Source organism: Cetorhinus maximus, chromosome 21 (assembly GCF_964194155.1).
Source record: "Cetorhinus maximus chromosome 21, sCetMax3.hap1.1, whole genome shotgun sequence".
Lineage (NCBI taxonomy): Eukaryota > Metazoa > Chordata > Chondrichthyes > Lamniformes > Cetorhinidae > Cetorhinus > Cetorhinus maximus.
In genome coordinates, this window is record NC_135899.1 from 3,272,991 (window position 1) to 3,287,757 (window position 14,767).

Here is a 14,767-nt window from a genome sequence, read left to right on the forward strand (position 1 = left end):
CATGGGGTTTGGCTCACAAAATGGCCGTCACCTAAAATGGCCACTAGCACCAGGAAGACAAATGCCCTTCCCATTGGCTTCACTAACTTGTCAAGCTAATTGAAAGCACAATTTGAGAAGGACCCTGCTTTCCTCTTCCTGAGTTCTGTAGCTAGGAAGGGGCTGGCGGTGCCAAGTGCAACTTATCGCCCGTCATCCCGCAATGTCAGTCAGCAATTTTGCAAGCCTTTCCTGTAAATAAAATTGATTGCGGATGGGGAAAACGGGGGTGGCGAGTTTATACTGGGTCAACTCTGAAATTCAACCAGATAGTTTAGGTTCCAAGTACAAAACTGAGAAACAGGAAACAGTTAAAAACTACAAGAGAAAATTTACATCGTCACAGGCTCAGCAATCTCACTAGCTCCCAGGCAAAGTTGGCAATGGAGAAACAGGATTTATTCCTCTCCACGGGGAAGCATAACTCCTCTGAGCAAAAAAGTGAACAAAAGTCAAACCTTGGGGGTTTTGAATTTGAAGGGGGTGTTTTTTATCCCCCAACACTCAAGCGGCCTGGAGGATTCTGGCTACTCACGATTGTGATTCACTTGTATGGAATTGGCTTCATTAGAAATATGTATATTCAGGGTTTGCCACCATCCCTATTGCATGTCCAGCACTAATAAAGAATTTGGCTAAACTGGCTTCATGACAGTACCAGATTTACCACAGGGAGAGACAGCTAAAATTATGGAAAGAAAATATGGCTCAGAAACAATTTTTTTTAAAAAACGTAAAAGAAATCTTATTTTAGCATTGCGTGGAATATTGCAGTATGGGGCTCGAGTTCAACATTGGACTGCTTGATAAAATGTGGCACTAGGGGTGGGAGGGGGAATGAAATCATGAGGCCAGTCAGAATTCAACAAAGTTTAGTGTATCCAAAACTAATCTACATAATTTAGCCCTTTGGGAGCTATCCAATTAATTAGTACCCCCCTATTCAGATGCAGACCACCCACACCGACAATTCCTCTAACCCGACGTCGCTTTTCACAATCCATTTTTCTGGTTTGTCCCAAATTTCAGATTTCCAGAATTCAAATTCTCATTTCTCTAAAATTCCCCTCACCCAGTTTCGATCAAGTCTGCTCACTAACTACTTACAAAAAGACGAAATAAAATCCAAAATTTTAAAAAAGCACATCACCACACTCGCACAACGAATGCAGCCCATTTCCATTTAAAACATGCAACTTGGGGGGGATGGTTCATTCAGATTTAGGGGTTGCGGTTCTAAACTTCGGGACTTCCTCACGATATATTGGGTGCCTTTATGACAGCTGACTTTGCCGCACAAGATCTTAAACTCGAGCCCTGTGGAACCTGTGAAAGCCCACGGACCTTGCCTGGTAACACTTTATTTATTTTTTTTTAAAAAAAGGATGTTATGTACACTTGGGAGGGCCCCATCGTTTTCACTCAGGCCTCATCTTGCTCGATTTCCTCCTCGAATTCTCCTTCTTCCTCTGCTGTGGCATCCTGGTACTGCTGATACTCCGAGACCAGGTCGTTCATGTTGCTCTCGGCCTCGGTGAATTCCATCTCATCCATGCCCTCGCCCGTGTACCAGTGGAGGAAGGCCTTGCGCCGGAACATGGCGGTGAACTGCTCAGAGATGCGTTTGAAGAGCTCCTGGATGGCGGTGCTGTTGCCGATGAAGGTGACGGCCATCTTGAGGCCGCGGGGCGGGATGTCGCAGACGGCCGTCTTGACGTTGTTGGGGATCCACTCCACGAAGTAGCTGCTGTTCTTGTTCTGGACGTTGAGCATCTGCTCGTCCACCTCCTTCATGGACATGCGGCCGCGGAAGACGGCGGCCACCGTCAGGTAGCGGCCGTGGCGCGGGTCGCAGGCCGCCATCATGTTCTTGGCGTCGAACACCTGCTGCGTGAGCTCGGGCACCGTCAGGGCCCGGTACTGCTGGCTCCCCCTGCTGGTCAGCGGGGCAAAGCCGGGCATGAAGAAGTGGAGGCGGGGGAAGGGCACCATGTTGACGGCCAGCTTGCGCAGGTCAGCGTTGAGCTGGCCGGGGAAGCGGAGGCAGGTGGTCACGCCACTCATGGTGGCGGAGACAAGATGGTTCAGGTCACCGTACGTCGGTGTGGTCAGCTTAAGGGTGCGGAAGCAGATGTCGTAGAGGGCCTCGTTGTCAATGCAATAGGTTTCGTCCGTGTTCTCCACCAGCTGGTGGACTGACAGTGTGGCATTGTACGGCTCGACCACCGTGTCGGAGACCTTCGGGGAGGGCACCACGCTGAAAGTGTTCATGATCCTGTCCGGGTACTCCTCGCGGATCTTGCTGATCAGCAGGGTCCCCATGCCCGAGCCTGTGCCCCCGCCCAGTGAGTGGGTGAGCTGGAAGCCCTGCAGACAGTCGCAGCTCTCCGCCTCCTTCCTCACCACGTCCAGCACCGAGTCGACCAGCTCAGCACCTTCCGTGTAGTGGCCCTTGGCCCAGTTGTTCCCTGCTCCACTCTGGCCTGCAAGACAAGCAACCGGAAGGCAAGGTTAAATGAGATGGAGCAGAGGAGGCCGGGTGTTGCTGTACAATTTCCACAGCTCCACGCAGGCCCCCCCAGTATCGCACCCTGTGGTCAACCAGCAGAACGGCCGGGAATAGGAGCTCCGGCCAAGCCCCCAGCGCCCAACCCAGAGGGCCCCGAGGTGAAATATTACAGTACAGGCCAGGAATGAACTTGGGATTTTTGGGCCTATAATTAACAAAGCAAGTGGTGACCTTCTGATCCATCCAACTGCCTTTCTCAATTAATTAGTTGGACCGCAAAGCTATTGGTTTAGGAATTAATATTGACGTTAACAGATAAATACTCATTTTACTGTTAACTGAAGGCAAATGAGCAACAGCAAACAGTCTGCACTAATGACCACCAATAATACCTCACCTCAGCCCCCGTGACAATCCTTTGTTTGAAGGACAGACCCAAGAGTATGGAAATCCTTTCCAATTTCCTACAAATTTGAAGTATATGCTCCCTAATTTTCATGAAATGCAACCTGGAATTTTAACGGGGCTCTCCCTATTTTGAGGATTAAATTTTCCCTCCAGGGTTAGCTTTCCCCGGTAGAGAAAGGAAAATCGGCTGCATTTATATTTCTGCCATTCACAGCCTCAAGTAGAAAAAATGGCAGCCAATCATCACACAGCAAGCTCCCAAACAATTGAAAATGACCAGCTAACCTGCTTTTCAGTGATGCTGATTTAACAGATAATTATTCACCCAGGACATCAGCGAGATCTACTCTGCTCTTTTTTTAAAAATTCATTCACGGGATATGGGCTTCGCTGGTTGGGCCAGCATTTATTGCCCAGCCTTACTTGCCCTTGAGAAGGTGGCAGTGCCATGGGATTTTCCATGCCTACTGCAGTTCTGAAAGACAGCACCTTTGACAGTGCAGCACTCCTTCACTACCACACTGGAGCGTCAGCCTAGAGTTTTGTACTCAGGTTTCTGGAGTGGAACACAACCAGACACTCGGAAGAGGGGGAAGAGAAGGAGGAATGTTGTTCTCTATGCTGCAGTGGTACCCAACCCCCCCCGCCCCCTGCCACTGACATTCAGAGAGGTCCACCATCTCTCAAGAGCAACTTGCAGGTCCTAGGGACACCCAGATAGTGAAGAATGATCGCCCAAGGCTAAAAAGCAAAGCAAAAATCACCACAAAAGGATTAACCTAAATGGGTCTTGACTTACCAAACACAAAGTTATCTGGTCTGAAGATTTGCCCAAATGGTCCAGAGCGAACCGAGTCCATTGTACCAGGTTCCAGGTCCACCAGAATTGCACGGGGAACATATTTACCTCCTGGGAAGGGAAAAGAGAGGCTGCTTTGTAAATAGCCTTCGGCTGCAACATACCCCAACAGGGCACCTAACGCCTTCAGTCACTTTTTTAAACCAGAAGAATTGCTCATTGCTGAAATCCAATGTTAAGTTAAACTATTTAAATCAACCATTAAAAAAAATCAACTACCTGTCACGCCATCCAAAACACACCCCACAATCCCACCAGCACAAAAGTCTTGTACGAGTCTTACAAAGTCCACAATTATCTAGTCTTTTTTTTGTTTTCCACTTCACATACACAGTTCTGGAGACTGTGCATCACCAATTGGCATTACTTAGCCCAGGGGTTTATATTATGAGAAAGGGAGATCTCACTACAATCAAATCAGTGACTGATAAGTTGAATGCCATGATCCAGCGTTATAGCTTCACACTACCTTCCTGCCAACCTCATGCCCAAAGTGGCTATATTTTATGTGCAGGACTTAACATGCAAGTACAGCCAACTGTGGGTAGCTGTACTTCCCAATGTCATCCAGGGGCACCCCATGGGTGTCAACCCTCCAGGATTGGCGTGGCATCTCCAGGAACTAAACAGCAACCTCCAGGGCATTGCTCTGCGCAACCCTAGGCCACACAGATTCTTGCCACCCCCACCCCACCTCCCCCCACTCTTCCAAGTGACCGCCACATATGCATTCCAGCACGAGGAGAGTGAACAGCAGCCAGGGGCAGCAGCTTCTGGCCAGCCTCAGCCAGCTCTGCGCCAAACTGGGAACGCACTTGGCCCAGCACCAAAACTGGAGATGCAATTACCCAGAGGAGGAAGGTTCATCACGTCAGCCCCACACTCATGATGGTAGAATCTCCTGAGGGGAGGAAAAGACCCAGGACCAGGGAGGAAGAGTCACTGATACCAACCCCCACCGCGCCCCCAAACCTCCTAAAGGAAAACTCTCTCTGCACCAGAAGACGAGCCAGTACCTGATGCCTCATTATAGTAGACGTTAATGCGGTCAAGCTGGAGGTCACTGTCTCCGTGGTAAGTACCAGTGGGGTCGATGCCATGTTCATCACTGATTACTTCCCAGAACTGTGAAGGAAACCAGAGACTGGAGTTACAAACAGCCCAGGAGCAAAGCACAGAGCAATCACAGGACAGGACACCCAGCAAGTTCTGAACTCCCAATTACAGCACCCTCCCCCAACTCGCATCAAGTCCATCTGTTGCAGTTACGTGAATGGGTAATTACTGAATGTTATCACGTAAAGGTATAGCACAGAAGCCGGCCATTTGACCCAACTAATCTGTGCACCATTATGAACATCCATTCCTCCTATTCTATCTACCTCGTATCCCTCTCTCTCTCTCATGTACTCATACTTCCCTTGGAAAGCATGAAACCTATTTGCCTCAACCACTGTGGGGTAGACAAGTTCAACATTCTAACCACTCTGGGGAAGCATACCTCAACTCCCTGTTGGATTTATTCATGACCATCTAGTACTGATGATCCCTGGTTATTGGGTACTCATTCCCCACTCACCATCCTTACTTGGAAATATGTCGCCGTTCCTTCACTGTCCCTGGGTCAAAATACTGGAATTCCCTCCCTAACAGCACTGTGGGTGTACCTACACCACATGGGCTGCAGCGGCTCAAGAAGGCAGCTCACCACCACCACAAGGGTACTTAGGGATGGGCAAGAACTGCTGGCCCAGCCAGCGACACCCACATCCCATGAATGAATTTTTTAAAAAATCAGCTATTTATATTACAGAACATCCTGCAGTACATAAACTAGCAAATTGATGGCACAAGTAAGCCTTTAAAGGCAAGAAGCTCTACTTTAGAACTTAGAAGAAAACTTCATTTACAGGATGTGGGCATCGCTGGCTAGGCCAACATTTATTGCCCATCCCTAATTGCCCTCGAGAAGCTGCCTCGTCGAGCCACTGCCAGAGAGATCACCACAAATCTCAAAAACATAAAAAGGCGGCAGAGTCAATGAAAACATTCACACTGGCCACCACATCCCGATTTAATCAGGGGCTTAACCAGCAAGCGAGCAGATAATTCCCTGGTTGTGGTAAAGTAACCGGCACGCATACAACCACGGCTGCACTGGGATGGCTGGGAGGGTACAACACTGGGTATTCGGCTAGCTAGCAAACTAAGTTGGCGGGGGGGATAAGAGGCAAAATACGCTGACTGGCTCACAGGGGAATGAACATTCAAAAACTGCACTTCATTTAAATGGGCTGGTTTTAAGTGGCAACTGCACGTGCTCCCTGCCAGTACAAAGGCAGGAACACTCACAGCAGTGCTTATTAATAGTCCATTGTTCAAGTCATTCTGGAAGAACACAATGTTTCGGTGGGGTGGGGCACATTGCTGTAGAGACGAACATACACCAGGAATCACATACCCCCACAAATCACCTCCCACTTTGTACAGGCCAACAGTACCACAAAGCAGAAAGCAAAAAATAAAAAGAGGATTTTTCATATGAGTTAACACAGACATAGCTTCCCTCACTCTCCTCCCCTCTCCCAGTCTAGACACAGCCCTATGCATGGGTGGAGAGAAAGATCCTTTAAGAGGGATGCTACTGTCTGGAAGCACCACCCCTCCCCCCACAAATCATATTGGAAAACTGGGGAGAAGAAATCCAATCTGGAAGGTGGGCTCTCGATAACCAAGAGGAACATTACCCATCAAATTTATTTTAAAATGGAATCATTCTTCCAAAATGACACCTACCCTGCCAGAGGTTAACTTTGCACGGCATTTTCTTTGGACACCATTCCACCCTATCCCCTCCCCCACCCCCGTCTAGACATCACCCTGTGAAATGTGCCTGCCTGAGCAATAACTCCACTCTGCCGCAGCACGGGTCAAAGCTAATATCAGCTTTTGGCAGCTAGTTGTAGAGAATGCTCAGAACACTGGTTAAAAATTCAGCAGCTCATTCAAGGAGATGTCCGAGCCAAAGGGGAGGGGGAGAAAAGCAGCTGGGAGGCGGGTACATTTGCAGCAAACTCCAGCCAAGGGGCTCCACCCAAACAGGAAACCTCCCGACAAGGGGCTGGAGAACAAAAGAACCGAGGCGATAAAATAAATCTACTCTGCCGGCTACTGGAGAGCTGCATTCCTGCACAAGAATACCTATCTGGAGGGGGAAAAAAACAGAAGATCAGAGAGGAAAACCAACGGAAAAAAAACAAAAATGAATGGTCTTCAAGACAAAAGGTTCCTTTTTGTTACAGTCTTATCCTCAAAGGGGTTGGTACCCTCATTAAAACCAGTTAGGGACCTTTCGATTAGCACTATGACTCAATCACATATTAGAACAAGGAATAACTTAAAAAAATAAGACAGACAACTGGAGTAGCATTGTTTTGTTGGGCACAAAATTGCTGAATTTGAACAAAGAAAACCAAATGAGCCAAGCTGGCTTTGTTCCTCTCTGCCTCCCTCCCATCATTGTACTCTCAGCAGCTTAGACTCACACAGGCAGCCATCCAGCACTTTGTATCCTTTACACAGGCTTCAATTCTGAATCTTTGCAGTCTCGAGTTGGAGATCACGTCCAGTCCCTACTCTCGACACCTCTTTCCACATCCCCCACATTAAGAAACGACAGCCTGCCCATCCTAGAAGTACATGTCCAGTTGCAGAGAGTGCTCTCTGCAGGGTACAGAGAACACCCAGTCAGTACTGAGCCAATCACTTGGGAAAGGGGCCAGAAAATTTTTTGGGACTTATTTATCTCCACAAGTTTACCCCCCACTCATTTGCCCATGGCTGCAGTCCAGGGCTCTGAACTCGAAAGAGACCCTTCTGGCCATCCCGCTCCCCACCATGTCAGCCTTATTCATCAGGCAAGGGGATTTAAGTTGTATGTATTGTTGACCTACAGAAGGTGCTTCCAGTTCCAGCTGACAGTTATTCTCCAGTATCTTACCAAAATTAGGCACATGAAGGTCCACACCACTGGACTGGGGAAGTATGAAAGCCAAGTTTAAACCCAAACCTCACTGAGCACCACCCACCCCTATCATGAGTCACAGGATTGCAAGCCAGACCCCTTACCTGGCATCCCAAATTCCAGAAGGACCCAAAAAAACAGGCCACATTCGATGCTGGTGCCCTGGGTAGCAAATCCGAATAAAAGACTTTTATTCTTTATCTTTCATACTTTCTTTCATGGATCATAAGTACATTAAGGCCTAGAGCCCAAAATCTGTAAAATCCCCAAACCGGGCACATAGTCCAGCCAGTCCCAAGCTTCTTGGATATGGGGTCTGGTGCTTGAACATTACCCCTGAACGTTTTTACCCTCATTAGCTCAAGGGCATTAAGGTCAGTTGTAGTGTCATGCGTTGCCAGAGTCAAGACCAGCCAACTCAGCAGAGAATGGGCAGAAAGTTCAGGCCTTCCTATCGGGTAGGACTTAAAAGCCAAGCCCTTTGCTCGCCAAGCCAGCTGGAGCAGTGTTCCAACAGTAGGAAATATGACAACTCTGCTAAAGCCTTGCTCGAAGCCTTAAGCAGCGAGAACCACAGAGCAGCCCCCAGCCCTTTACTAGCTCCAGCACAGCCAAGGAAGACAGGAAGAAAAGAAGACTACAAATTCAGGGAGAAACACTTTTTTTCAGCTGGTCCTTTAGAGATACAATGTGGTGGTGCAAACATAGCAATACTTGGGTTTGGTATCTTCACTGGCTTGGGGAAATCCACGCTGGGCAAAGTTTGCAAAGTCCAGAAGGCCATAACTAATTTACCCCTAAAACTATTTTAATTGCAGATAGTATCCAAAGTATTACTTATGGCAAAATAATATGCGGCTATAGGAATTCAGGACAAATTTGGAGTTAGATTAGGACCTACTCATCCTTGACCAAAAGGACAAGGCTTCAACTAGAGTGTCAGCAACTGATCCTGTTTACAAGCATGTAATTGCCTCCGGCAGTGATGAAATTTAATATGGAAAGGCCTGGTACACTCTGTCACCATCTGGTTGCCAAGCAAGGATGAGATTCAGTTCAAAATAATCAAGTCTTCTGTGTGCAGCCCAAATGGCAATTGGCCAGCTCCACCACCACAGTTGACTTCACCCACAGCACAAATCACACAAACAGCCAGTTGGGATTCTTTCAGCCCAATAGTTGCCACAAACGATGGAATGAAGCCGTAGTTGGAAAACTGGTGAAATGCAAGAATTCATGCCCCCCCCCCACCCCCCTACACATAACCCTAAACTGTCTAACATTCGAGCACATAACATCCAAAGATCTGCCCCTGCCTCACTGATCCTGTAGACCAAAATCTCAAATTCATAGTCAATGCACCAAGTTAGCTCATCTCAGCTGGCGCCAAATCAGTGGGATAAATCCACAGGCATCCAACCACTCAAACTCAGCAAACTTGATAATTATTCCTACATAAAAATATACAGTAGCAGTTTTCACCTTTTGGTCAAGGAACCCCACAATATATTCTGCTGAACCAGAATACCGCCCCCTCTCTCCTGCCACCATATATATTATTTTTGAAAATTACTCACTCAGAACCCTTCAGGGATGTTTGCAGGTGTTTAGCTGAAATACACTGTTATGCAACAGGAGTTGATAGTTATTCAAACGTGGAAGGCATTAGTCACAGGAGCTACTCTAGTCAAATGGGTAGGAATCAAGGCCAAGCCAATTGTATTCCAAACGCTAACCGCGGCAGCTCAATTTCTGCCTCAGCTGATGATCGATCCTGTTCATCTCAACCTACATAATGGGTTTTTAATATTTTTCCTTGTGCTATGAATTTTAGGTACTTTATAAATGTTTGCATGGCTTTGGCAAACACAAAGTGTTAACTGCTTAAGAGCTGTTTGCACTGATTAGGTTAGGTGTAACTGAAGGATGTCACCCATCGATTAGGGATAGTGTATGAAACCAGACATTTATGCAAATGAAAGAAGTTTGAACAATTCAGAATGATTAAATAGATTCTGATGAAGAGTCATATGGACTCGAAACGTTAACTGTCTTTCTCTCCACAGATGCTGTCAGACCTGCTGAGTTTTTCCAGCAATTTTTGTTTTTGTTCCAGATTCCCAGCATCCACAGTATTTTGCTTTTATATTTGATTAAATAGATGGTTGAGTCTGTGGAATGTGGTTTAATAAAGATAGGGATGATTTGAAAATTTGCAAATTTTCGATTGTACCTTCAAATCTTCGATTGTTACCAAAGAACAATTCAGAATCCAAAACACCTGCAAGCCTTAGACCTTGTTAATTGTAGTTCAGGATGAAGCTATGATTCTGCGTCGATGGTCTATTGTTGCAACTGTGAATGGAGTATTGAACATATTGATTGTATTAGGGCTGGGTGCAACTCGTAAACTATTGCCTGGTTAAAAGTTGGCAGGCTGTAGTTTCAGTGTAACAGGGAAACTACTGCCTGCCAACTTTGTCTGGTTAAGAACCCAAATAAAGGTTCAAGCGATTTACAACACTTTCAATAATGAATATATCTTGTATTTCCAATAGCTTGGTGAGTAGACATGCCATTACACATCACCAGCCATCTCCAGGATGATGATTAATCCATGCCCCAACATAAGCCTCGCCCACAATTGGACTGCAAAGGGGATTTGTGAATTTTAACAATGGGCATCATTCACTCGCTTAAATAAAAGCAATACTGCATATGCTGGAAATCTGAAATAATAACAAAAAAAGCTGAAAAAATCAGGTCTTGGCAGCTTCTGTGGAGAGAGAAACAACTAATATTTTGAGTTTGTATGACTTCTTCAGAGCTGGATTGATTTATTATTCACTTGCTCCCAGATGGCGTTAATGTTTACACCATACCTTAGATCACCCCTGAATAACACAACATACTAAAACTTACATTAAACTAATGTCCCTTGTACGTGAGGGATATATGCCCAACTGGGAGTTAGTACTGACCATCCAGACAATGTTTCACCTTCCTTGCTCCAAATCTATTCCACCAAGTTTGACTTTCCCCAACCCTTTTACTTTGTACAAACTGTCAGTTCATCAGCACGTTTTCACAATTCTGCATAGCGCTCGTGAGTTGGATTTAACCAGCTTCCTTAGCAGAGATCACAAAACTAAAAATGAGGCCAATTTGACCAAGGTTACCATCAGATCAGCCACAATCTTATTAAATGGCAGAGCAGGCTCGAGGGGCCGAATGGCCTACTCCTACTCCTTGTTTGTTAAAAAACACCATAATTTGTTTATTCCTGATTTGGGGGAGGGGGGGGTCATTGCAGCCCAAGCTCTCAGGATGAACAAAAGAATCTCACAGCCAATGTGAATTACTCCTGAAGGACATGCTGAGGACACACCCACCCTGCCATCCAAGTATAACTCCCTCCAGACTACTGAGGCAAATTACTGAAAGGCTGCCTCTAGGGAAATGGAGCACCACTGTTAAGCCATACTCTGGGGAGGTGGTAGGACAGTGGTGTTATCATTGACTAGCAGGATTGAAGCCCACCAGGGCAGATGGTGAAATCTGAATTCAATAAAAATCTAGATGACCATGAAACCATTGCCGATTGATGTTGAAAAACTCATCCGGTTCACTGATGTCCTTTAGGGAAGGTCTGGCCCACATGTGACTCGAGACCCACAGGAATGTGGTTGGCTCTTAAATGCCCTCTGAACAATGGCAACGAGGGATGGGCAATAAATGATCCTATGAATGAATAATAAAAAATTAAAATCTGACGACCAGGTGATCCTCCCAGGAGCCCTAGTGTGCAAACATCATCGGCAAAACACATTTTATTCCGAGTTTGGGGGCAATCATTTTGCTGCTCCATGGAATATCCTCCCCTCCCAAGAATATACTATCGGTGTGCTCTGTCATTCACAAAGATTGTGTCGGGGGGGGGGAGAGAGAAGAGAGTACGGCAGCGTCAATGTGGAATTCTCACACTGAAAAGGGCCTATTTCACATATATTCTGCAGACTTCTCTAAACGTTGGATAATAAGTTGGATTTTCTTGATATTCCGGCTTAAAAAGAAAAGGACAGATGGCTTAGCAAAAATCAAATTAGTGGAGTCTCCTGAACCGTCCTTATAAAAAGGAGGTCGAGACGAGGATTGGTTTTAAAAAGAAAAATCAATTGAGTTTGAGAGATCTGGGTCGCACTGTCTGAAACAGCGGTGGAAGCAGAATCAGTGCAAAACGGGATGGGGTTTTATACATTTTTGACTAGGTAAAAAAAGCAAGGGGGCTGAATGGGTCTCTTTCAAAGAGCCGAATCCCACGTTGTGAGAATTCCCAAGGCTCCCGATAGCCGGGGGGAGGAGGAATATTAAATGCAAAGCCGAGCTGAGAAGTCAGGATGATCTGGAGCTCGCTAGCATTGGAATGAGGTCAGTGTTACAGCAGTGAGGATGGAAGCCTGGCACATGGATAGAAACACTCGGGGCACATTCTCTCCTTAAGGAAAGAATTCAGAGTTAACGTTCCGAGTCTTCCTCAGAGCTTTCCAGAGTAAAGATCACACGGACTCTTATTCCTCCCTCCACGGACGCATCAGATCCGCTGAGTTTTTCTGTTTTTATTTCAAGATTTCCAGCATCCGTAGTATTTTGCTTTTATTTAACTAAAGAATTAGAACTGGACCTGTCTGGGGGTGGGGGGAAAAGAGGTCACCCTGCAGCTATCTGGTAGTGTGGAGTGTAGCAACATAGACATTGTTGCAATCCGCTTGCAGCAAAGTTACTTGTTGCAATTTCATACACACAAATAAATGAATGAACGCGTTATTAACCCTGTGGATCCACACTGCAGGGATTAAAATGCGTGCATTGTTCAGGTGCTGGATGGCACTTGGACCTCAAGTGTGATCCCGCCCCCATTCCACACCTGGTGGGAGTCAGAGAGGGCACAAGCGGGCAAAAAAAAAGATTTAAATTCAAAAAGAAAAAGAACCGTTTGGCGCCACATCTTCCTGATCCCATTGGCCAATTGGCTTTTGGCGCCTCTGTAACGGACGTGTATTTCCCTCCAAGGCAAGGTGACCAATAGGAGGCTGGTTAGTATCAGTTACCGAGGGAGCTACACACCCCCTTCCCCCCGCTTTGAATTCAGGTTTGATGAAAGCCCATGGGTACGTTAATGGGCGAAAGTAATGTCATTATTCGTCACCCCGTATAAAGGTCAGGAGAGGATCACCCCAACTCCCCTAAAAAAAAGGTTCAACAAAGCAAAAAGTGACTCTCAAATAAATCCCGTGGGATCAATTTCCCTGGAAATTAACACAAAGAAATTGCAACCTTACTGTCGATCAGACGCTCAAAATACCCCTGGCTCAGCCGCTTCGGCTGGCCCCTGGTGGTAATCAAATAGCTTTGTAGGTTAAAACAAACTATAATGAAATAGTCACTCCAAATATGCTAAGTGTTACTGATTTTTCAACGCTATGTTGCAAATTGCATTTTAAAAAAAATATCAACAACAAAAAATATATTTTCAATCGCTTTGCTGAAGCGGTTAACAGATTCGTGCTTAATCCCTCCACAAACTACATATTCAGGGGGTCAGTGAGCGCAGAGAAGATTGTATTTCAGATCCCTGCGTCACTTACACCTCGCTGCCCACTCACCCACATGGGGCTCCAGCTAGACTTGAAATGTGTATTTTAATAACTTCAATAAAAATCAAATTAACCTTTAATAAGCTTACAGCTCATTATTAAAATGAACGACATCCTCTCCTTTATACCCATATTGGATCTAAGCACGAGTCCGCTATAAGGCAAATTTCTAGCGCTTAGTCCTTTAAGACTTAGAAATACAAATTGCAACAAAGTGAACCACGCTTACCTTGGCCCCGATCTGATTACCACATTGACCAGCTTGCACATGCACGATCTCCCTCATTGTTAGCTTTGCAAAAGGGGGAAAGACGAATTTACAAGAAAAAAAATTCGCTGGTTACAGTGTAACTGCGCCGCTCTCAGCTCCTGAAGGCTGCTCGCAACAAAGCTTTTAAAGGGGGTGGTGCCCCCACTACGAGGTGCCCCTTCCTATTGGGTCTATGGTGACACGTGGACCAGCAGCCGGCCTGCCATTGGACCCAAAGTGTTGCAGTAATTAACCAGCTAACGTCATGCCGGGGCCCAATGAAAGAGAGCCTGGGAGCTGGAGTCCATTCAGATTACATGTTTTCCCCTTGTGGGAGAGACTAGAACAAGTGGACACCGTTTAACAAGAAGGGGTTTCCTATTCAAGACAGAGGCGAGGGGCAATTTTTTCTCTCAGAGTGTCCTTGGCCTCTCCTCCTCAGAAAGGTGTGGAGGCAGGGTCATGGAATATTTCTAAGGCTGAGCTGGATAGATTCTTGGTTGACAAGGGAGTCAAAGGTTATGGGGGGGTTGGGGAAAGTAGAGTTGAGGCCACAATCAGATCAGCCATATATCTCACCAAATGGTAGAGCAGGCTCAAGGGGCCGAATGGCCTCCTAATTCATATATGTTCTCACTCCAGGTCAATAGGTGCTACATTGGTGGTCAGCCTTACTGGGGTTTCCTATGAGACAAGAGCTCAAATTCAGTCCTTAGATTCTGGGCTCTCTGCCACTGGTTTGGGTGGGGGAATCAGATGTCCTTCTTTGATTAGCAAAGTGACTATTCCTTCTCAAACACAGAAATCAGGGCTGACACCTCCAGCACAGTACTAAGGCAGTGCTGCAGTGTCGGAGATGCTGTCTTTCAGATGAGACATTAAACCGAGGCCCCATCTGCCTGCTCGGGTGGATGCAACAGATCCCATGGCACTATTTTGAAGAGAAGCAGGGGATTAATCCCTGATGTCCTGGCCAATATTTATCCTTCAGTCAGCATCACAAAAGAAAAACTTGAATCAAAGA

General features: G+C 46.3%; 1 protein-coding gene across 1 annotated transcript; it reads right to left on the bottom strand.

Annotated features, from left to right (window-relative positions):
• Positions 1–535: 535 nt before the first annotated feature.
• Positions 536–13,884, bottom strand: LOC144695581 (tubulin beta chain). Its single transcript, XM_078566472.1, has 4 exons — positions 13,723–13,884; positions 4,832–4,940; positions 3,756–3,866; positions 536–2,522 (listed from the first exon to the last, which is right to left on the bottom strand). The coding sequence occupies exons 1-4, from the start codon at positions 13,777–13,779 to the stop codon at positions 1,462–1,464; spliced, it is 1,338 nt and encodes a 445-aa protein (XP_078422598.1). The 5' UTR covers positions 13,780–13,884; the 3' UTR covers positions 536–1,461.
• Between the last annotated feature and the right edge of the window lie 883 nt (positions 13,885–14,767).